We start from the raw sequence: 23039 nt of genomic DNA, 5'->3' as shown, positions 1-23039 counted from the left end.
CATACGAATCCTAAAAGCAAACCTAACAAGGAAATGATGCAGTAAGAGGTTATCATTAAAACATGGATGATGCTTGAATTATAAGTATTTGGGTGTGGTAGTCATTCATATGCAAATTTTCAAAACCGGCTGCAATTACATCTCATTTCTACTATCTACTAGTATCATCCTCAACAGAAAGGAAAACTCTCTTCCTATGGTTTCGGAAAAACAAAGGTGGGTTACTCCCTCAAGCTAAAATAGATGGATGTCTCTTCCACCACACCTAAAATACCATGCATCTCCATTCCATGCAGTAGCCTTGCCTGGAGGTGATGATCATCCTTCTATAAAGGTGTGACTCCTCTCTCATGAGAGCTGATGCAGTAGTAAAAACTTAGACAATTCTAGGTCCGCTCTGGTGGGGATTTAAAAAAATAGCCTTTGGTAAGTGTATTTATATCCAAGGACGGCTGTAATAAAGTACCACAAAGTGGGTAGCTTAGAACAACAAAATGTATTCTCTCACAGATCTGGAGGCTAGGAATCTAAAATCAAGGTGTCAGCAGGGCCATGCTCTGTCCAAAGGCTCAAAGGAAGAATCCTTCTTTGTCCCACCCAGCTTCTGGTGGTTGCCAATAATCCTTGGTATTCCTTGGCTTGTCGATGCATCATTCCAATCTCTGCCTCTGTTGTCACAGAGCTTTCTCCTTATGTGTCTGTGTCTCTCCTCAGAAGAACATCAGTCACTTTGGTCCAGTATGACCTCATTTTATTTATTTATTAAATTTTTTTTTTTTTTTTTTTTAGCGATCTCTACACCTAGCGTGGGGCTCAAACTCACAACCCTGAGATCAGGAATCATATGGCCCACTGACTGAGCCAGCCAGGTGCCCCCAGTATGACCTCATTTTAACTTGATGACATCTGCACAGATCCTATTTGCAAATTAAGATCATATTCACAGGTATCAGGGTTAGGATTCCCATATGTCTTTTTAGGAGACACAATTAAACCCATAACAGTAAGGAACAACTTTCTGCTCAAACTTAAACATGAGGAATGTCCCATTTATTAACAACACACTTCACCAGGAAAAAAAAAAAAGCTCAGCTTTGGGTTGCTGGGAAAATCCATACTCCTGGGCTTAGTTCACATATTCCATGCCTCCTTCTTTGACTATAAGAACTTGAGGGGCACCTGGCTGGCTCTGTCAATAGAACACGTGACTTTTTTTTTTTTTTTTAAGATTCTATTTATTCATTTGAGAGAGAGCTCACGAGTGAGCAAGCAAGAGGTTACAAGGGGCAGAGGGAGACGAAGAGGGAGAAGCAGGCTCCCCGCTGAGCAGGGAGCCCCATGGAGGCTGATTCCAGGACCCTGGGATCATGACCTGACCAGAAGGCAGACACTTAACTGACTGAGCCACCCAGGCACCCCAAGCATGTGACTCTTGATCTCAGCGTTGTAGGTTTGAGCCCCATGTTGGGCACACAGATTAATTAAAAATAAAATCCTAAAAGAAAAAAAAGAACTTGCACTTTAAGATTAGACATTGTTAGTAATGGGGTGCCTGGGTGGATCAGTCAGTTAAGCAGCTGCCTTCAGCTCAGGTCATGATCCCAGGGATCAAGTCCCATATCAGTCTCTGCTCAGTGGGGAGACTGCTTCTCCTTCTCCCTCTGCTGCTCCCCCATGCTTGTGCTCTCTCTCTCTAATAAATAAAAAAAATAAAGAAGACATTGTCAGGAACTACTGTCAGCACCTTACACATCATCCTCTGCTTCCTAAATGAAAATCTGCCCATTCTAGAACTAATGAGTTGGCAAGCAAGCATGGAATTTAGAACTGGTAGAGACATGGGTGAAATTAGGAGGTTTGGGGAAACCCTTCACTTTCCGGATATATGTGCTCTTTTTTTTTTTTTTTTTAAATTTATGTTTCTTAAAACAAAAAGGGTAAGAAAAAAAGAAAACCTCACAACCTGTATGCTTTTGCTATTGTTTTTAATTAAAAAAATACATAATCTGTTTGCCTTCTATGGAAGTAGATATGGTTTAGAGAGCCAAGGTAACACAATGGGGTAAAGGTTTGTGCTGTCTGGGACTACTTCGGGAGTTCGAATCCCAAAGGGAAATCTTAATTTAGGATTCGCAGACTAGGATCTAACAGTTTAGGTAAGGCAGTGACGTACCCCAGGGTGGCCCAGAGGTGTAAATGTGGGATGCGTGTGGTCATACAAAACAGCGCCAAGTTCCCCTGAAGGGCAGGGAGATAGGGACCTGCATCTGCCTCACCGTGTGGGGGTCACCCATTTCTACTCCTGGAACAGGTGAGGACTGGGACATGTCTAGGCTATTCCCTTAAATCGCAGAGGAGGAAATGGGTTAGTGTGAATTGTTTTTATCATACATGACTTGTTTTGTGTATCTTCAAACCTGCCAGGCTCACTCAAGAGCCACATCCTGCATTCCAACCTACTAGGAAAACAATCCAACCCAACAAGCGTCTATTGAGCGCTAACTGCACGCCTAACCTCCGGTCTTATTATATGCCAGACCTGCCCATTAAGTCCTGAACCGTGGTGTTTTGCTTTCTGCACGAGATTGGTAGTTTCCCCTACCACTTTAAGATTCCGAGCTAGGCCAGTGTTTGGCTTTCTGGTGGGGTAGGTCGCAATGAACGGCCTCCTTCCTTCCGCGGACGAAGGCTTCAACGCCTCGGGGAACTTGAGCTAAAGCGGTGGCGGCGACTCGTCCGAAGGCCTGCTTCAAGCTACCACCTCGCGCGGCGGAATCCGACCAGGCAGGTAAGGAGCTGCCCATCAGCAGGCAGGGGGCGTGGCCTGCGCAGACCGACCAATCATCGGAGTCCCCTTTAAGAAGGGCTCCCCGCCCCGGGAACCCGCCCAAACCCAAACGACTGAGCATGCGCCCGGGGCTCAGCGCAAATCCCTCCCCCCTCACGGTACGCCCTCTTCCCGGCCCTGTCGGAGTTAGGCTGCTCAGGGTTTCCTCAGAAAAGAGGGGCACAGGAGACAGGGTGGTGGGACCCCTTAGGGATGGGAAAGTGGGAAAGGCTGTGTGAGGAAGTTCCTCAGATCGGTGGCTGTCGCTAGCAGCCGCCAGCTCCTGGGTTGCGTTGGGCTCCCAGGCCCGCGCTTCTGGGTTTCCCGGGCTGCGAACCTTGCGGTCCCGCCCGGCCGCGGAGGGGCGGCAGGAAGGCATGTGGTGTCACTTCAGCCTCGGGCAGGTTACTGTTTTTCCTCAGTTTATAGAAGAGGTAGGCGAGGCTCAGAAGTTTCGATCCCGCCCAAGGTGACGCGGCAGGTCGCCGTTGCGGGCCGGGGTCTGCGTGACTCGCAGCGACTGTCCCGGCCTGCGCCGCCCCTCACCCGGGGACGTTCCCTTCGGCTCCCTGAAGCTCCCCACCGTTCGCGCTACGCCCCTGGGGGGCGGAATGGGGGTTTTAGGCCGAGAAGCGCCGCTGCGAGTGCGTGTGGCTCTCCAGCCCGGCTCCCAGGCAGGGCGCTCCATCCGGCTCCGCACGGCCGCTTCTTCCCAGCGGCTCTGTGCTCTCTCGGTGCCGCATAAAGTCCACCTTCCTGGAACCTCAGAGGCCCCGGGCGCACGGGGGGCGTGGTGCCGCCGAGCCCGCTCCTGGCCGCTGACCGTGGGGTCCCACTGTACAGGCGCCGGTTTCGGGGACTTGGTTCCCGCTCCAGCCTCGGATTGTGCGCCCTGTCGGCGGCGGGCGCGGCCCTCACCTCGGGTCTTCGGACTTGCGGCCCGGGGAAGCAGTGGGGCCGGAGCGGAGGCGCCCCCACCTGTCCGGTAGCCCGCGTCCTGCCACCTCGCTCCGGTGCCTAGCGGCGTCGGCCCGGCCGACCTGCCGGGCCCGCCGTCCCGCCGCGCCGGCCCCTCCTCCGCCCGCCCCGCCCCGCCCCGCGCCGCGCCGGACACCCCGCCCCGAGGAGGCGGCCCGGCGAGCGGCTGCCGAGGGACGCTGGTGGCATGGGGGTGCCGCCGCCACACTCACGGTCGCCCCTAGCGAGCCCGGGCGCTGCTCTGAGTGCGGGGGACCGCGGACGCCTCGCGGGGCGCCTCGGGGCGTGACACGGTGCGGAGGGCGCGGCCCGAGTTGCGCCGCTAGGACGCGCGGCGGGCGGCAGGGGGAGCGGGCGGGCGGCGGCGCCGGGAGCTGCGGGCGGGCCAGGCCGGGCGCCCAGGGCGCACCTGGCGGCGGCGCGGCGGGGCCGGACCGCGGGAGCAGGCGCCGCGGCGGCAGTGACGGCGAGGATGTCGCAGCCGCCGCTGCTCCCTGCCTCGGCGGAGACTCGGAAGTTCACCCGGGCGCTGAGTAAGCCAGGCACGGCGGCCGAGCTGCGGCAGAGCGTGTCGGAGGTGGTGCGCGGCTCCGTGCTTCTGGTGAGTGCGGGACGACGGACGGTGGGAGGCAGGCGGGCGGGCGGCCACCTCCTCCCCTACGCTCCTCTAAGTCGGTCGGGCCCAGGCCGGGTTGCACGACTCTGCTGGGTCTGCAGGATTAAGAGGTGGTGGATGCGGGACAGGAGAGAAGGGACGATCCTGGAGGGCAGCAACTTCCATATCCCCACTCCGAGTCTGGGGGTCCTCTCCCCACTGTTGCCCCTTCCCTCCTGGGAAATTTCCTGGAAGTGAGATCGTCATCTCCCTCAACTGCCCTCCCTCCCCCCCCCCCCAAGTTTACCTTCCTCTGCCAATTGGGGCTTTACACTCCTTTGCCCCCATTCCTCCCGCAGTCCCCTGCCCTTCCGGTATTCTGGAGGGTCTTGGCACCTGTGGCCTGGAGAGCTGCACCGGAGTGGAGGTGGGGGCTTCTTTTTCCAGTCGGTAACCCAGGGTAAGAGGTGGCCCTGCGCACTCTTTGGGTGGGCTGAGCTCCAGAAGGGAAGCGGTCCCGCCCCCTCCCCTTAAACTGGCTTCCTGAGGTTTGGCCTCCTCTTACGCAGGGTTAGGGGGCGTGATAGCAACCCTTGGTAATTTCAGCATTTGTGCAAATTACTACGAAGTTTGGGGATTTGAAGCAAGTGAAGCAAGCAGTCCCAAGATTAATCTGGTCGTAGCAGAACATCTTTAAGAATGGGCCCCTGGGTGTAGGAAGATGAAGTTTTAAATCGACTTTTCCATAGCCAGGGCTCGTCCTGCTATATTTGGAAACACAGTACGTCCAGATCACTTGGAGGGTGCGGGAGAGGAGCGACTTTTGACGGCAGCATGTTCTCCCAGGCAGCTGGAAACTTTTGCTCCTCCTTGCATTGTTGTTGGCATTTGTTTTCTGGAAAGGGGCTTGTTTGTGGGAGGGTGATTTGTGGTGTTTGTTGGAACGGTGCAAGAAGATGGGCCTTGGAAGTGATTCTCTGTGCTTTGTGGTGCTGTGTGTGGGGTATTGTCCCGTTGAGTGCGGGGGCCCTTAACACAGGAGCCGGGGCATCTTTCTGGTGGCAGATAGATGCCCTTCCTGAGCAGACACAGGATGACATGAATGATGTTTGTGGAGATTGGAGATGAAGCTTTGCTAATTTCCATATCCAGCTTGCTTAGTTTGATTTTTCTCACAGTTGACAGCTCTGCCAACTCACCCCAGATTCCTCAAACTCCAATCAGTCTGCCAGTAATGAACAGGGATTTTATTTTTTCTTTTCTATTGAACTTGATCAGTTGATGGTAAGAGTAGAGCAGAGTCGGAAATAGACCAGAACCTGGCTTCTCCTCCAAAACCGAAACTGACTTCTCTTCCTTTAGTCTAAGGGAGGACTCCCTGCATCTTCTTGACTTTTGCCATTGTGCGTATGTTAAGGATAAAGCCTGCAACATCTTTGGCATTTTTTCTGTTCTCACCTGAAATTTAGTTTTTTTTAACCGGGGGCTACTGTCTTCATCAGGGATTTGAGGCAAAAGAAGAGTAAGTAAAACATGACTGTGCCATGATTTCCAAAGTTCTGGCAGACCTGAACTGAAGAGGAGGTACTGGTTTAATAACCATTAGGTTGAGCACAGAAGTTCCAAAATAGGCCCAACAGTGCAACAGCTGTAATGTGCAACATTCCTTGAGTACCTGCCCTTCCTATTGGAGGGTGGCCTACTGATAGTGACCTGGTAGTGTCCATTCCCATGTATGACACACTTCCGTGTTACCTCATGACACTTTAATAGTACATCTGTTTTTCTTAGACACCCTCCCACGAACAGTCAGATGCCTGGCTGGTGTCTCAGCTCTTAGTGTTGTCTATCAGTGGTCACTGTCTGATGAAACAAACAAAAAAATTGTAGGAAAGCAGGTGTCATCACTGGGGCGTTTGAGGGGCTCCCTGGCTGAGTGGGAAGTGCGTTGCAATGGTTCTGCATTGCAGAAGGAGGAATTTGAGATAGCATACATATACTAAAAATTACCCATAAGCCTCACTCCCTTCACCTCCTGCCAGGTACTCTGCCACCACCTGCTGCTTCTTGCTGCTCCCTAGTGTCCGTCAGGAAGCCACAGCAGGTGCACCTGCCACATACGTTCTGGTTTGGCTTTATTCTAGGAGGATATAGGGAGGTCCCCCTGATCCTTGCAGGAGGCTGAACAGCAACCAAGCCAGGGTTTGGAATCCCTGTGGTCTACTGATCCCTGTTTGGATGGAAGTATTGCTCTGCTCTTTGATGACTTGGGTCAGCGCTAATACAATGCCTACAGCATAATAAACACTCAATAAATACTCTTTTTTTTTTAAGATTTTTTTAAATTTATTTATTTGACAGAGAGAGACATAGTGAGAGAGGGAACACAAGCAGGGGGAGTGGGAGAGGGAGAAGCAGGCTTCCCGCGGAGCAGAGAGCCCGATGCGGGGCTCGATCCCAGGACCCTGGGATCATGACCTGAGCCGAAGGCAGACGCTTAACGACTGAGCCACCCAGGCGCCTCAATAAATACTCTTAACTACCTGACCAATTAAGCAATTTTGCAGATGGACTAAAATTAAAAATGAATAGGGTATGGATTTAACTGGCTCTTGCCATGCTTCTAACATTGGTGAGTGGCTGGTAGTGAGATCAGAAACAACAAAATTAGATAGTTCAGTGGGTGATAAAGGCTGCCACTTAAACTTTAAAAATGAGACATGCTCATAAATTTTTCATTGTTTGATAGCTTCATTTTTCATAGGCTCAGGTTTGTGGGCCTTTAAAAATGATTTTGTATTAATTTGAAGAGCTTGAAAATAAACATATAAAAAAGTGGAGAGAATAGTATAATGAGCCCTTGTAATCCATCACACAGATTCAATAATTATCAAGATTTTACCCAACTTTGTTTTAAGTGTCCGGTGTGTGTGTGTGTGTGTGTGTGTGTGAAAGAGAGAGAGAGATTGTGAATTCCAGGCCTCTTGTCCTTTCACTCCATATACCTAGTGTGTGTTGTTAAAAATAGGGATATTTTGTACAGAAGTATAATGCCATTATGATAAAATTAACAAATTATCTGTTGATATACTCTTTAGGTTTCCCAGATTGCTTAAAAAACATCTTTGATAGGTAGTTTGTTCTAATCAGAAATTAAACAAGGTTTGCAGAACCTTTTGAATGTGGTTCACACTTTGGTGAGGCTTAGAATTATCTGTAATAGAGAAGACCCTCTCTGAGGTCAGGAGTCCTGGGTTTTAATCCTAGGGATTTAGTAGTTTAGACTATGGGCTCTGGAGTCAGAGCACGTGGATTATAAGTCAAGCTCTGCCCCTTACCCACTGGGCAGTCTTAGGCACATAACTTAGCCTTGCTGTGCCTCAGTTTCCTCATCTGTGGAATGGAGATAATTCTGTACTTATTTTTTTAGGGTTGGTTGGGAGGATTAAATGAGTAATATAGATAAAGCTCTTTGACAGTGCCTGGCATATATTCTACCAGCTACTTAAGTCATGCTGGGCTGTCGCTTAACTTCTCTGAACTTCAAAGTTCTATTATATGTGTGTGTGTGTATATATTAAGATTTATTTATTTATTTTAGAGAGTGTGCAGATAAGGGGCGGGGCAGAGGGAAAGAAGAGAGAGAGAGAAGCAGACTCCCCACTGAACGCGGAGGAGCCTAACACGGGGCTTGATCTCACGATCCTGAGATCATGACCTGAGTCGAAATCAAGAGTCAGATGCTTAACCAGATGAGCCACCCTGGCACCCCAGAGCTATATTATATTAAATGAGGGGCTCTACTAGATTGTTCCTAGAGTCCCTTTCCTTATCAGCATGCTTGAATTCTAAGATGCTTTTATGAGTAGTAAAGATACTGCTACTAATATTCTTTTTTTTTTTTTTTAAGATTTTATTTATTTGAGAGAGAGAATGAGATAGAGGGAGCATGACGGGGGGAGGGTCAGAGAGAGAAGCAGACTCCCCGCCGAGCAGGGAGCCCGATGTGGGACTCGATCCCGGGACTCCAGGATCATGACCTGAGCCGAAGGCAGTCGCTTAACCAACTGAGCCACCCAGGCGTCCCATTATTATATTCTTGACTGTAGGAAAGGATATTTATGATTTGGGGTAGTGAAAGAAGAATCCCCGCATTTCCAGAATTAGCTTTCCATGATTTAGAATAGTCAGGAGGACAGCACATTCAAAATATATGCAAGCTCAGAAGAAAAACTTCCCTGAGCAGGGTAGAGTTGTGATTGCTTTTGGAGCTCCCAAAGCATTTTACCTTGGGTCTTTCAGATTTATTAAAGATAGCATCATAATGGCCTAGATCTAACAGAGTATGCCACCCAAGGCCTAAAAATATCATTTCTCTAAAAGATTTGTGTAAATATTATGACACAGGCCTTTGCATGGGTTTGCCAGCTGTATGCACTTGGGCACTAATGCCTAAGTCACCTAGCTTCCAACTTCCTTACTGATCTTCTCTTATTATGTTCAGCTTCAAAGTCTCCTTCCATGTTCCTTGGAGATCCAGCAGTATGAAATGAAATGAAACCAAGTTGGGTTACTCAGTTTCCCTTTGTGTTACTGGACGGGAATGGACAGAAGGTATGGGATGATATTCTCCTGGAGTACATGCTTGGGGCCTTCTCACCCTCCTAAGTCAGTCAATTCAAGGTTCCAGTATTATCTGACGTAATGTGAGACCTGAGTGGTGGTGTTCTTTGAAATCCTCGGGTAAGGTAAAACCTCATTTTGGCTGTAATTTTAAATCAGGTATGTTAGTAAATCGACAACTGAGCTGGCCTGAGCATCACCTCACTGTCTTTCTCCACCCTCTGGTGGAGGCCCAACAAACAGCAATGTCCCAAAACACAGGAAGTAGGGTGGAGGCCCATCTCCAAGTAGATAATCAATAACAGGCTCTATTTCTTTGGTTTCTAGTCCATTTGAATATTAGGAGACAGGAGGGCATTAGTAATGCCTTGAATTTGAAAAGGGAGGGAGGGAATTGTGAAATCTTTATCCACATGGATTGAGGGCCTTCTCTGTGCTAGGACTCTTTGCTGGGTGCTGAGGATGAGCAAGCCTTTGCCTTGAGGGTTTATGATCTAAACAGGTGGACAGGTGAGTAGTTTTCAAAAAGGTGGGTCACAATACAAAGGAGAACATTTAAAGGGTCAAATGGCTGGCTCCACACATAGAGAAAGATGAAATGACAGAGAACTGGTGTACTTGGGAAAGTGTTACGAAGAACTGAATTGGATCTGGAAGATGCAGAGATAAGGGGGACTTTTTTTTTTTCCAGAAAAGAATGAGAGATTGAACTAATGCTTAGAATGCCCCGGTAAGCCAAGAAGGAGCAGAACAGCTTGGGCAAAGACGGATAAGTTTTAGGAGGAAGGGAAAGAAGTTTTGAGAGGTACATTTGTTAATTTGGGGAACAATTTCAATGAGTGGCTGAGAGTACATCACAAAATAATTTTTTTTCTTGTCTTTTTTTTTTTTTTTTTTTGAGAGGGAGGGAGAAAGAGAGGGAGAGACTCTTCAGCAGGCTCTACGCCTAGTGAGGAGCCCGACTCGGGGCTTGATCTCACAACCCCGAGATCATGACCTGAGCCAAATTCAAGAGTCAGATACTTAACTGACTGAGCCACCCAGGGACCCCTTCCTTGTCTCTTTGAAACCTATTTTAGGAAAGAGGTTCATAGCAGTCTATGAATATATGCTTCTTAGAGACATCTTCTCCTAAGGGTAATCTTGGGGGTAAATAATATGATGAGTTTGTGTCATGCAGGCCCAGAGACAGGGAGAAAGGTCTGTGGCATGAAAAGAAAACTCCGAAACAGGCCTCAGTGTGTAAACATTTAGGCTATCATGGGAGGAGTAGTCCAACATGGGGGGTGCACACCATTCAGTAAATGCTGCTGCAGAAAACCAGTGTTGGATCCCACCTTTTATACTAAAATAAATTATAACTAAATATAAGAGCTGCATGTGAAATAAATAAAAAGAGTGGAAGTGAATAATCACTTAAGGGTGGAAAGGGATTTTTAAAGTATTAAAGGGAAAAACCAGTTTGATCGGGGCTTAGAAAGGGAGCTGTGACTTTGCCACTGGTGAGCTGAGGCCTTGGAGTAGGTTACTTCACTGAAGCCTCAGTTTGCTCATCTGAGAGTTGGGATTATTAGATATTATTATCTTAGAGAGTTTTTAAAATGAAGATTAAATAGAGGAATGTATTTAAATCACTTAATAGTTTTTAGCAAATGTAAGGTCCTGATTATGTTAATAAAGGAAAAGATTGGTTATCTTGACTAAGTATATCTGGATCCAGGATTTATTGAGCACTTACTGTGTCCTAGGACATGTGTTGGGCTTCATACATGGGACAATAAGTCACCACAAGATGACACAGCTGTAAGTGGAGGGTCTGGGTCTTGAACCTGGGCATTGTGGCTTCAGACGACGCGTTCCTCACCATTCTGCTGATTGCCGTCCTATGTAAACACTCAAACCTCTGTTCTGTGTTTAACAAGTAGTACCATAAATTTAAAAGTCAGTAAACTTAGAAACACTAAGCACTCTATTAATCTATATCCATCTCAGTCACAGTATTAAGTTTTTAAAAATCTGTTGAGAGTTCTTACTAATCAATTCCAAAAAGAAAAACACTCCAGTGGAAAAATGGGAAAGGACGATAGGCAATTTCTCAAAGAAAGGGGTATAATTAGCCAAAAAGAGTAGACCAAAATGTTCAACCTTGCTAATAACTAAGAAACACTAATTAAAACAAGATGCCATTTTTGCCTGATAAATTTGCAAATTTGCAAAGATAGAAAAGGTATTTGCAAGGATGGGTGAACCTATTTGCACTCCTATTTGCAGGACTACCCATGTCACAACTCCAGGGACTCCATTTGCATGGCATTTAATGAGAATTGTGTCTCCTGGATTTTATGACATGATGAATGGTATAATCCTTTTGCAGTTGGGCTACATATCAAAAACTTTAACACGCTCCCATTTTTTGGTCCAGTGCTTGTAACTGTGGGAATTTCTCCTGAGGATTAACCTGAAATGTGCGTTGGTTCAGTGTCTGAAGTCAAATTGCTGACCATTCAGGGCAGAAAATGTAAAATACTGACCAACTGCAAACTATCTAAAGGTCTTGACAGTAGTCTAAATAAATTGTGGAATGTGGAGTATTTATGATGCCATTATGTTTTGTTTTAGAAGAGTAATGATGAGAAAATTCTTCCATTGCATTGCTGAGAGGCAGGGGGCTTGTGGTTAAGTTCAGAAGCCTGGGCCTTGCTGTTTGTGTTCTTGGTACCTCTTTGCTAGTAACCACTGTGTGACCTTGGGTTGTGCCCCTGCAGCCTGACTTCTGTCCTTGGTGTGGGGTGGCCTCTCAGTCCTCACGCCTTCAGCTTGTTGGTCTGTAGCATTTCATGCCAGTTAGCCCCCCTGCCTTCCCTTTCTCTGCGTCTCCTCCATGCTCCATTCTTCACTCTGTCCCCTTGCTACCTCACCATCCAGGGGCATTCCTGAAGGGTCCTTTCTCCACCACTGGCTTGTGGAATTTAATCTCTCCCCTTCACTCTGAAGGGAGTGCTACACCTTCACTGTGATTTCTGAATATTTACCTCAGTTTCCCCAGCCTAGACCTGCCTGTCCACTAACCTGCCTCACCATGTGCACTCGGCTGTCCTGCCAGTCCCTTAATATTCATCATCTATGAAACATAAATTGCCACTTTTCATCCCAAACTAGCCATCCTTTTTGTGTTCCTTTCTTTAGCAATAGGCATCATTGTCATGGCCACCAACTTTGAAATCTCTCATTCCTCCTTCGTCTCTTCTGGTCTCCTTTTGCTTTCCTCATTCCGTCATCACTGCATCCATTATGTTCTATTTCTGCTTCAGTCATTGTGGGCTGATGACTCCCAAAACCTCCGTGGCTCAGAAAGGTTTATGTCCTCCCAACGCTGCCTCTCTGTGGAGGATGGCTGGGGTCATGTTATCCATATCCTGGGACCTGGGTTGATGGGACAGCCACCATCTTGATTGTGGTGTGTCCTTGTGGGGGGCAAGAGTGTGGGGACTTATGCTTCCACCCAGTCACGTTTGCTTCCATTCCGTTGACTAAAGGCCACACCTAGCTCCAAGGGCAGAGAAGTTCAGGCTTACCTCTATGCCTGGAAGGAGAGCTAAAATCTTTGGTGAGCCATGAGCTGCACTCATGACTACAAACCTGTCATCCCCTTCCCTCTGTTCCTGCCCTTATGTTGGTCCCTGCCACAGTCCCTCCTGTCTGGTCTCTTTGCTGCCTTTCTTACCCTATCCTTAAGGCTTTTATTCTGAGAACTTAACCTACCATTGTTTCCACTGCCCTTGGAATAGGAACTTCTTCCCTTGGACTGTAAGGTGCTCTCCTTGTCATGCTCCACTCTGCTGTTGCTCACTGGCCAGGCTTTAACGTTCTCTGGATGCCAGGCTCTCTCGTACCCCAGGACGTTGGCAGAAGCTCTTACCTCTGCCTGGGATAATCATCACCTCTTGCCTCCTTCCTCATCTGCCAAGCCACTCCCTTAGGTCTTTGGAACTGTACTTACATGCCCTTGCCTCACAGAGGCCTTGCCTATACACCCAAACTGAAACAGGCCCTGCCTGTTCTTTTCCTCTGTTTCGCTTAGCACAATTTATACCTTTATTTGTGTGTACATTTATTTAGTGTCTGTTTCCCTCGCTGAGCTGTTTGTTCACCACCGTTTCTCCAGTGCTTGGCATATAGCAGTGGTTTGATGAATATTTTATGGGTGAATGAATGACTCCTGAAGACTACTACATCTTACGGTTTCAGTTTTTCATCGTTTTTTGATTCCCCATTGCCCTGAATTTCTCTCCCCTGTACCCGTTTCTATTTATTTCATTCTAGCCCAGCTCCCTCTGCCCAATTAGTTTTCCTAACCCTCAATTCCATTATGTCATTAATTTCTCATTGCCACCTGACAATTTGGTGATATTCGCGCAGGGAAGAATGTATCACCTTGGGGCTGGCCCTGTGTTTGTTTTAGTTTAGCAAAAGCTGGTCAGGTTGTCAGTAAATCTGTATGATCTTTGCATAGTTTTTGAAAGCAGCCACACATTTTGGCTCAAGTAATATTCATCTCCTTTTTTAGGACCGTTTGTTTTCACCAACTCTTTAGAGCGTCAGTGTGTAAAATGACACACTGGTCTAATTCTTGTGTTAGGTATTTAGTAACTAACTCCTCTGAAAACAAAATGAAATAAAACAGAAATACAAACAGTAGAAACCACTGGAAGTGCATTCCATTCAATTGAATTGTGAGTTTTGCAAACCATCAAGAAGTACATGGGTGAAGTTGTTTATCTCTGTCACTTCTTCCCTAGGACTCCGGGAGTCCTGATCAGTGAATAGATAGCAAGGAGACCTACTATCTGATCGGAATTCTGTAATGCCAAAAGGTGTGTTTGAATCTCCTGGCCCCCCTTCTTTGAATTTGGCAGGGATAAATACAATTAAGATAGTGCTTGGGTGTGTCTACTTTAGGGGGCTGGCTGGGTCCGTGCTTGTGTTGGAAACATGCCCATTTATTTATTCCATTTATTTATTATAGATTAACATTTATTGAATGTTAACTAGATTCTCTGAAAGTAAATCTAGAAGCAGATATCTATGAACTGCCTAGGGTCTCCACTGACCTCTTTATTCTTAAGTTTATTCTGAAACTTTTATGTTCTTTTATGTATTTTCATACATTTTTTTTTAAAGATTTTATTTATTTATTTGACAGAGCGACAGCGAGAGAGGGAACACAAGCAGGGGGGGTGGGAAAGGGAGAAGCAGGCTTCCCACCAAGCAGGGAACCCGATGCGGGACTCGATCCCAGGACCCTGAGATCATGACCTGAGCCGAAGGCAGTCGCTTAACCAACTGAGCCACCCAGGCGCCCCATACATTTTTTTTTTTAAGATTTATTTATTTGAGAGATAGAAAGAAAGTGGGGGGAGGGGCAGAGGGAGAGAATCTCAGGCAGACTCCCTGCTGAGCATGGAGCCCTATTTGGGGCTTGATGCCAGGACCCTGAGATCATGACCTGAGCTGAAACCAAGAGTGAGACACTTAACCGACTGCGCGACCCAGCCGCCCCTTCATACATTTTGTCTTAACAGAAAGTACATGTTCTGTTGTGTGGATATAGTAATGTTCTATGGAAAGATATTTACTGTGCTAAGTTAAAAAAGAGATTATAAACAGTATATACAGAATGATTCACTTTGAAAAAAGTATAAGCGGTATTTTGTTCATGAAAAGGTTTTATGATCTTATAGATGCTATAATAAATCATTCTCTTTTGTTTCAGGAATATTTTAAATATCAGATCTTTAGTTCCTGAATTCTAGAACATAAGAAAAGATGGTGGTATAACCAAGTTTCTGGTGATAGGGGCATTATTCTTTCTAGGGATGGCAGTGGGATATTATGGATAAGAACTTGGGTTCCGGGACGTTCTTAGTCTGGAGCTCTGCTGAGAAGTTTTCACCCTGAGAATGGACATTATAATAGCACTTATCTTGTAGATCTCTGTGATGATTAAGTGAGCACATGCATATAAAGCACTTAGAATATGGCTTGGCACATAGTAAATACCCAGTAAGTATAAGCTTTTGTTATTTATGAGGGCAACCTGAAAGAATATCATATAACCCTTAAAAAAGTGCCACTTAGGGAGAGTTTGTAACATGGAAAAATTACAGTTGGGTGAAAAAGAAGTAAAATACAGAAATGCGTATGATCACAACTGTATAAGAAATAGCCTGTGTGTAAGAAAAATGTTGGAAGGAAATACATGAAAAGGTAGGCCTATGATTTGTTCTTTATATATTCTATTTCCTAATTGTTGTACTTTCATAAGTGAATAGTAATAATCTATCAAGAAAAAGAAAATAGTGAATATAGGAGGAAAATTTTGGTGTTGCATAGAAGACATTCAAATTAGGACACTGAAAAATATACGTGTGTATCTTAGTGCTTCTGCAAGTGTGCATCTTGCTGTAAAATGTGCTCCTGGTGAGGCATACATGTGCATCTTGGTAGCAAAAATATTGTTGATCAGTGTAAGATCCCTGCATTAAATACTCATAGAAGGAGGCCCGTGTGAAATAGTGAAATTTGCATTTGACAGTTTTATAAAATTCTTTGAAAAAACTGCTTTGCTTGAGCCTTTGGAAAATCCAGTCAGACAGGGATATATTTTTATTTCTGTTTTTTTTGTTGTTGTTGTTGAGGAAACTGAAGACCGGGAAATCAAATGACTCACTCAAGGTCATCTGGCTAATACTTAGCAGTTTTTCCTGAAAAGATGGCAGGGATTGTCTAAATGATGTAATTTTAAAATTTGAGTTTCTTGGAAACTTTTTTTAAAAAACTAAAATTATTTTTTAAGTAATCTCTATGCCCAATGTGGAACTTGAACTCATGACCCCAAGATCAAGAGTTGCATGTTCCACTGACTGAGCTAGCCAGGCGCCCAGAGTTTCTTGGAAAACTTTTAAATTGTTAACTTGAATCATTAAACACCTTTATGGAAAGTCCCATAAATTCTCTGGGTTGATAGAAATTTGTGACGTGGAAATGAAATCATACTGTTTTGGAGGTGAAAGTTAACCTAAGGGTTATCTGGTGCAGCTTCCTAATTTTATAGATGAAGAAGATTAAGATCTGCCATGGTTAATCGATTTGTCTGTGGTCATTCAACTAGTTAGTATTATAGACAAGAATAAAATTGAGTTTACTGACTCCTGGCCCAATGTACTTTCCACTGACCACAGGAAATAATTGAGTTTATTCTGTTTACACTTGCATTTCATTGAGTATCTTCACAGACCATGGTAATCAGATAATATCAGAATATGATATATCCATTTGCACCATGGATCTCCTGCTTCTATATTTCATTAGTCAGGCCAGTTGGTAGGTAAAATTGACATTCGTTTTTCTACAAGCCAAGAATGGAGTTCTACATTTCTGTTTAAGGAGTTAGGAGGAAAGAGAGAAGGAATTAAAAAGTAAGAATTATAAGATTAATCTAAAAAAGATCTCAATAGAAACTTATTGAGGAATTAAGAATTAATTTAGTAAAATAATGTTATTTAAGGGATGGAAAAATCATGGTTTTATGTATACTTTGGTTAAAATAATTATGTGGCTTGAGAAAAACCTTTCCCGGGCCTATTAACCTAAAATTCTTTACTGTAGAATAAGCTCTGTTAATCTAGGTCATTTTGCCTTTCAGGCTGCATTGCCTTAGCTAAAATAAATATTAAACTATAAATGGCATTTTGGTTCAAATTGTATTATTACAGAAAAAGGTACATTTCTGAAATTGTTCAGTGAATTTATTTAATCTGTCATTCTAATATATTGCTATTTTCTTAAGTAGAAAGCAGAGTTCCTATGGTGATAGCAGAGGTGCCATAATATTTAGAGTATATTAGATTCATTTATAAACTATTATACTAGATAGAATTTGCAGGGTATTTAATCTTTTAGGTTAACTTTTTTTCTTCCCAGGCTTTTAATATGTTCATTTAGCCATATTAATTTTCTTTATTCTTTTAAGAAAAACTTCTGAGAGAATATTATTTTTTTTTCCTAGAAGATCAGTTATAACTGCTGTTATATGCTGAAGAATGTGTGTGCTTTACTGTCTTCTTTGGAGGTGATTTTGTGAAAAACCAATTAAGGTATCAAGTTTTTATTTTTATTTTTTTTTTTAAGATTTTTTAATTTTTTATTAGAGAGAGAGAGTACAAGCAGGGGGAGCAGCAGGCAGAGGGAGAGGGAGAAGCAGGGAGCCCGATGTGAGGCTCAATCCCAGGACTCTGGGATCATGACCCGAGCCGGAGGCAGACGCTTAACCGTCTGAGCCACCCAGGCGCCCCAATGTATCAAGTTTTTAAAGGAACATAAAACTTAAAACCACTTAAAATTGAGAGGGGCAAAGATTGCTGACACAGTGTTAGTTAATATATCAGGCAGACTTTAGTAAACACATTGGTGTTGAGATTTCCATAACGTCTAAGAGGTGGTGTGAGGGAAGCGGGATGACCAGTAGCAGATGATGGTTTCTTGAACTAAGGACAGTCGCATTTTATAAATCACATATCATGGTCTGGAGTTTCCAAGCTGGAGAGGAAGAATGAAGATTATGGGCTCTGGATATCCCACAGGTTGGGGGGTGAGAATAGGCTCCGTTGGTGGACATTATGGGGAGCTCCATCTGAGGAAGGGAATTTCAGAATAGCTCCTGGAATTTGAGAAAATTACAGATGTCTTTTTCCATGGCTTCAGTTGTTAGAAATTGTCAAAAAGAAGCTCAGCTTCTGTCGTTTACGATATGGAGTCTTGGTGTCTTGGATGGACACTCGGAAAGAAGCTTCAAACCAGCCCTACTCCGTAACTTCCCAGCATATTCCAGTGAACATTATACTTCTTGTCTGGAGAACTGGGTTCTCTGCCTGTGACATTCTTTTGTGTCCTGGCCTAGGGCCTGCGTTGTGTCACCTGTATAGTAGGGGAGGCACTAACCAGCCCTGAGTGGATTTAAGCTGCTTGTTTCTGACCAAATCCTTAGGTTTGGAGCTTGGCCTGGTGCAGCCCTGGAGCTCACTTCCATCAGCAGTGACCTTTGGGAAGGAAGGGGCAGGGGCCTGATGGAGCCCAGTCTTTTCTGCACCAGGCTTCCCTCTGATCTTCCACCTTATCAGGCTAGGGCATCTTGCCCTAGAGCCTCCTGAGGATTCACTGTCCTCTTGTTTATCTTTTACTCAGGATCTTAGCAGATCTTGAGCCATTTTTGAGTTTGTAATGATGACATTAGCAGACAAAAATGCAGTGTTACTACACATTCTTTAAGCTCTTGTGCTTCACTGTTCAGTAGGTCCCCAGTTATTATCGGTTGCTCATTTATTCAATAAACACTAAAGGATAAACCTTTGATTAAAACACAGACTTTGGGACGCCTGGGTGGCGCAGTCGGTTAAGCATCTGCCTTCAGCTCATGTCATGATCCCAGGGTACTGGGATCGAGTTCCCCGTCAGGCTCCTTGCAGAGCGGGCAGCCTGCTTCTCCCTCTGCCTGCTGCTCCCCCTGCTTGTGCTCGCTCTCTCTCTCTGACAAATAAATAAATAAAACCTTAAAAAAAAAAAGACACAGACTTTGTCTTCAAGGAAGGTATAATCTAGAGGGAAAGAGGAGCATAGATGAGACCCAGGCAGCTTTTGGGTTGGTGTCCCCTTTGGGAGTCTCTTGGCTCTTCGGCATCCTGAAAGGAAGAAGGAAGGTTGTGATCAGTGCAGATCAAGTTTATGTGAAGGTGCTGAGACTGAAGTCAGCTTTGTGGGGAATAGAGACATACCGCGGACCTCTACATCTATTACTGTGCTTTCATGAGACCCAGGAAACTTGAAGCTTGATGCACATGTTCATGGCAGGCGTGGGGAGAGAATGTTTTTCTCATGAAGCTGTTGGGTAGGGATGGAGGAAACTGATACCGATGATAAGGGTGCAGTGCGAATTGGGGGTCAGGGCTCAGAGGAACAGGCTACAGAGGTGGGAGGGAAGGCTTTTTGTTTTTTGGGTAACGTAGCTGTTAATGTTCTAAGCCGTCCTACAGTCAAGATTTTTAGCTATATACATGTGATTTACTTTGAAGCTAACTAAGGGAAACAGGGCATTTAAGAGAGTCATTTCTTTTTTTTTTTCTTTTGGCATCTAGAATGTGTCTCCTAGGTGCAAAGACCCCATATATGCAGGGATTTGAGTCTTGATTATGTCCTTACCTAACCCCACAAGTAACGTGAAATTTAATAACAGTATCATATTAGGCTTTTAAACTCACATTAAATAATAGGGTAGTATATTATCATAGTTTGTTTTCAGCTATGTAGTTGAGGGTGCAGGAACTGTAAAACCCCTCCTTTCTTCAGAACTGAAAATGAAACCAATTTTTGTGGAGCTCCAGATTAAAAGTAATCTGAATTGATTGTGAGAAGCATGCATGAAAAGAAAATTCAGTTTTTTATGCAAAATCATCAGGGACTTCAGGCTCCATGGAACACAGATTTGCATGGCACTATTACCTGGCTTTTTACTGATTGTAAAAGGTACTGAATACTTAACATGGGGGTTTCTGGAAGCAAGGTGACATCCTGCTGATTGCAGTTATGCTGCAGTTAGGCTAATGATAGCATAACTGATATGGCACTAGTCACTGTTTCAAGTGCAAAGAAATATCTGTTCATGAAATACTAAAACTGGTTCTTACAATAAGGTGCGTGTGCTTGGTTTAGGCTTGATTTTTGTTTAGTGTTAATTGATTTTTTTGTTTCCTGCCATTAAGGACATGTGTGGATCATGTTAATAATCCCCTGGGAAAAGAAATGAGCAAGTATTTGATTGACAGATAAATATGCATGCACATGTATATTATAGATGCTTCCACATCTATATTTCCACATGTATCTGAATAGATAGATTTTTATTTATTTATTTATTTATTTTATTATTTATTTTTTTATTCATGAGAGACAGAGCGAGAGAGAAAGGCAGAGGGAGAAGCAGGCTCCCAAGGAGCAGGGAGCCCGATGCGGAACTCGATCCCAGGACCCTGAGATCGTGACCTGAGCTGAAGGCAGACGCCTAACCATCTGAGCCACCCAGGCGCCCCTAGATAGATTTTTAATTTCACATATGCACCAAATTAGTTGAAAACGTTTGTTGAGTCCCCACATGTGCCAAGCACTGTGCTAGGTGCATTGGGGAACCAGGATGAGTAAGAGATCCTGTCTGTGGTGTCGACAGCCTAATAGGGGAGAGAAGATTGCAAAATAAGCTTTATGCACATTTAAATAGAAGATTGTATCATTGGAGAGTTGTAAGTAAAGCCTTAAAGAGTCCTCAGGAGTTTAGAGTACTTCCAGTCCAGGGAATCAGAAAAAGCTTAATGAAGGAGATGGCATTTTGAGCTGAAAGTAGATTTGAATTATTGTAGATAGAGGGGCCTGCATGAGTGAAGGCCCCTGGAGAGGAAATCATGGCGTGTACCTGGGGAGCAGTGCGTAGTTAAAACTGGTGAAATGTAGAGAGAGTTAGGGGTACGCAGATCTGGGTCATGTGGGATGGTTGGGGGAGGATGGACAAGGGCCAGTTTGTGGAGTGTTGACTTTATTCTTTGTTTTGGGTTTCAGAGCTAGAAGATGCCCAGATTAGAGATTTGCTGCAGGAATATGGTGACTGTGTGGTTGGAGCCTTGTGGGGCTGGGACATGGATGCGTGCAGAGACTTCTGCCGTAATTTAGACAAGAAGTAATGAGGAGGGCATAAAATAAAGAGGTGATGTGTAAGAAGTATTTTGGGATAAAGTGGATGGGTATTTGAACCTGAATAGGTTATTTATTTATTCAGTAAATATTTACCAGTAATCTTTTGCCCCACACCACGGTGAGCTTCATGTTTTCTGGCTAGGTGAGATCGAGAAGCTGGAGGTATTAACCGTAGCCTTAGGTTTCAGCCTTGGGAGACCAGGAAGGTGGTGATGCAGAAATCTGAGAACACACCCCGTTTCGCAGGCCTTGAGGGGAGCGTAAATTTATCTGGTCTCCTGCTTTCAGATAAACCATTGCAGACAGATGAGAATCTCATCTCCCATTATAAACCACCACCAGAGAAAAGGATTAGCAGGGAGCTGTTAGTGGCCTTCATTTTTTAGAGAGTGTCTAGGATAGAGCAACAGCTTTAAAAGCCATCTATCTAGCAACAGCTTTAAAAACCATCTATCTAGCTAGTCTTCTTTAAAATACTCAGTCATGATCAGTGCGTGCTTAACCGTGAGGCCCCCGTCAGCTATCTTCTCTGCCCCTGTCTGGAAGGCTGACATTCTGACTTCATGTCAGTTTTCTGGAATGACCTTTCCTTTCTCTCCTTTTAAGGGAAAAATTAAAGAAGCCTTTAAAAATGATAGACTCAAACAATTATTTTGAGTCAAGATAGGTAGTTACTTTTATTAACTTTTTGTGCACATCTCTGTAGTTGTTTTAGGTCAGAGAAAATAAATATGACTGCTTTGTACAGCAGGGCCCCAGTTCAATTTTGGATGTGAGTTTCTCTAACATCTCCAAGTACAAACTAAGTCACTGCATGGATTGATAAATTATAGATGGAAAAGAGTTCTCAGTTTTCCTCTTCTTGGATTTCTTTCCTTTCTATGACCCTAGATCTCTCCTCTTTGAAATTCCATCTTCCTTTGATACCCAAATACTGTTATTGTTACCTGGTTATTAATCAATATGGTGACTGGCAATAATAATAACTGTTTTTTCACGTCTCTCTCTTTTACTGTTTTCCCATTCAGCTTCCCACTGTAGCCATCCCCTAGGAGAATGAGTAGCTGATGTTTTCTTCTGTCCACTTTCCACAGAGTTTATCTGCTACTCCTGTTTCAGTGACTCATTCCCATGTCTTTATTTCCAGCCTTGACCAAGAGATTTGTGAGGGTCAGGAGGAAGCCCATTGGTGAAGGGATATGATAAAAGAAAAAGGAGCAGGATAAATGAGTATTTGCCCCAAATGGAAGATCTTCAGGTCTCGGTGGGAGGCTTCAGAGTAGAGAAGCATAGGAGGAAGGACAGATGTGAAGGTGTTGGACCTCCATTTCTTACTGTGAGGCAGCATGACTCAGTGTGAAATCCACGGACAGGGGTTTGTCTGTGAACTGTTTATAACTGACCCATAAGGAGATATATACAGAAAATGAGAATAAGGGTTTAGAAACGAACAATTTGCAGGCTGACTTTAAGTCTGTTCAATCCAATAAAAATTTGGGACTTATATTTTCATGTCTTTGTTTTTTAATTTCATTTAATAGTTGTTATTATTTTGTATTTTATAAAAGTATTGGTCCCAAATAGGTTGGGGGAGGAAGCAAACATTCACCACAGGTTGTTTGAGAAGGCCTGTTGTCGGTTTGTGGAGATGGTAGTTGGGGATGTTTTATTCGAAGTGCTTGGTTTGGGCAGTGGGAATGAGGGGTGCACAGGCTGGGATCAGATGGGTGCTCCTCTTAGCACCTGAGAAAAAGGGGGCCGAGTAAGACGGAGTCTTGTGACTTTGGGGACTTGTGGGGTGGAGGATGGTGTTTGGGCACGGGGTACCCACACTCATGTGAGGCCCAGCCCCAGCATTTGGTAGGAATGTGCACGTCGCCCTGCTGGCTAGGCCTTCTAGGCTGAGCAGGGGTTTCCTGCAGCCTGAGTAGGGGCTTTTGGACCAGGACCTGATTAGGGTTAGCTCATCTTTGGTGTGCTCTAAGTTTGCTTTTCATCCTATGTCTCTACCTTGACTCTGCCTAGACAGACATATTGCACAAGCCTTAATGTTGATTCTTCTCTAATGTTTCTGAACCTTTCTTTAAAATTCTTCTAACATGAAGAATGATTCCTTCTGTTGATAGTTTTCCTGGACCCCTTGTACTCTAAGCCATGCACCTCTCCGTAGGCCTTTGCCTAATGCTGTAACGTAACTGACAGTGGCCGTGAATTTTCTTT

At 44.7% G+C, this 23039-nt stretch overlaps 1 protein-coding gene across 5 annotated transcripts in view; it reads left to right on the top strand.

Moving 5' to 3' along the window:
* The first annotated feature begins 4195 nt into the window (after positions 1 to 4195).
* The window catches only part of DOCK9 (dedicator of cytokinesis 9), a 322858-nt gene continuing 304014 nt past the window's right edge, over positions 4196 to 23039 (top strand). For 2 of the 5 annotated variants that reach the window (XM_081815151.1, XM_081815150.1), the window contains exon 1: positions 4203 to 4406. In XM_081815151.1, coding sequence (XP_081671277.1) covers positions 4278 to 4406 — 129 coding nt within the window. In that variant the 5' untranslated portion in view covers positions 4203 to 4277. Of the gene's footprint in view, positions 4407 to 23039 lie in introns of all 5 variants that reach the window. The other 3 variants (XM_081815144.1, XM_081815147.1, XM_081815149.1) reach the window with 3 other exon arrangements.

Source organism: Leptonychotes weddellii, chromosome 3, assembly GCF_054177405.1.
Source record: "Leptonychotes weddellii isolate Sample4059 chromosome 3, ASM5417740v2, whole genome shotgun sequence".
Classification (NCBI taxonomy): domain Eukaryota; kingdom Metazoa; phylum Chordata; class Mammalia; order Carnivora; family Phocidae; genus Leptonychotes; species Leptonychotes weddellii.
This window is presented reverse-complemented; position numbering and strand designations above follow the sequence as displayed.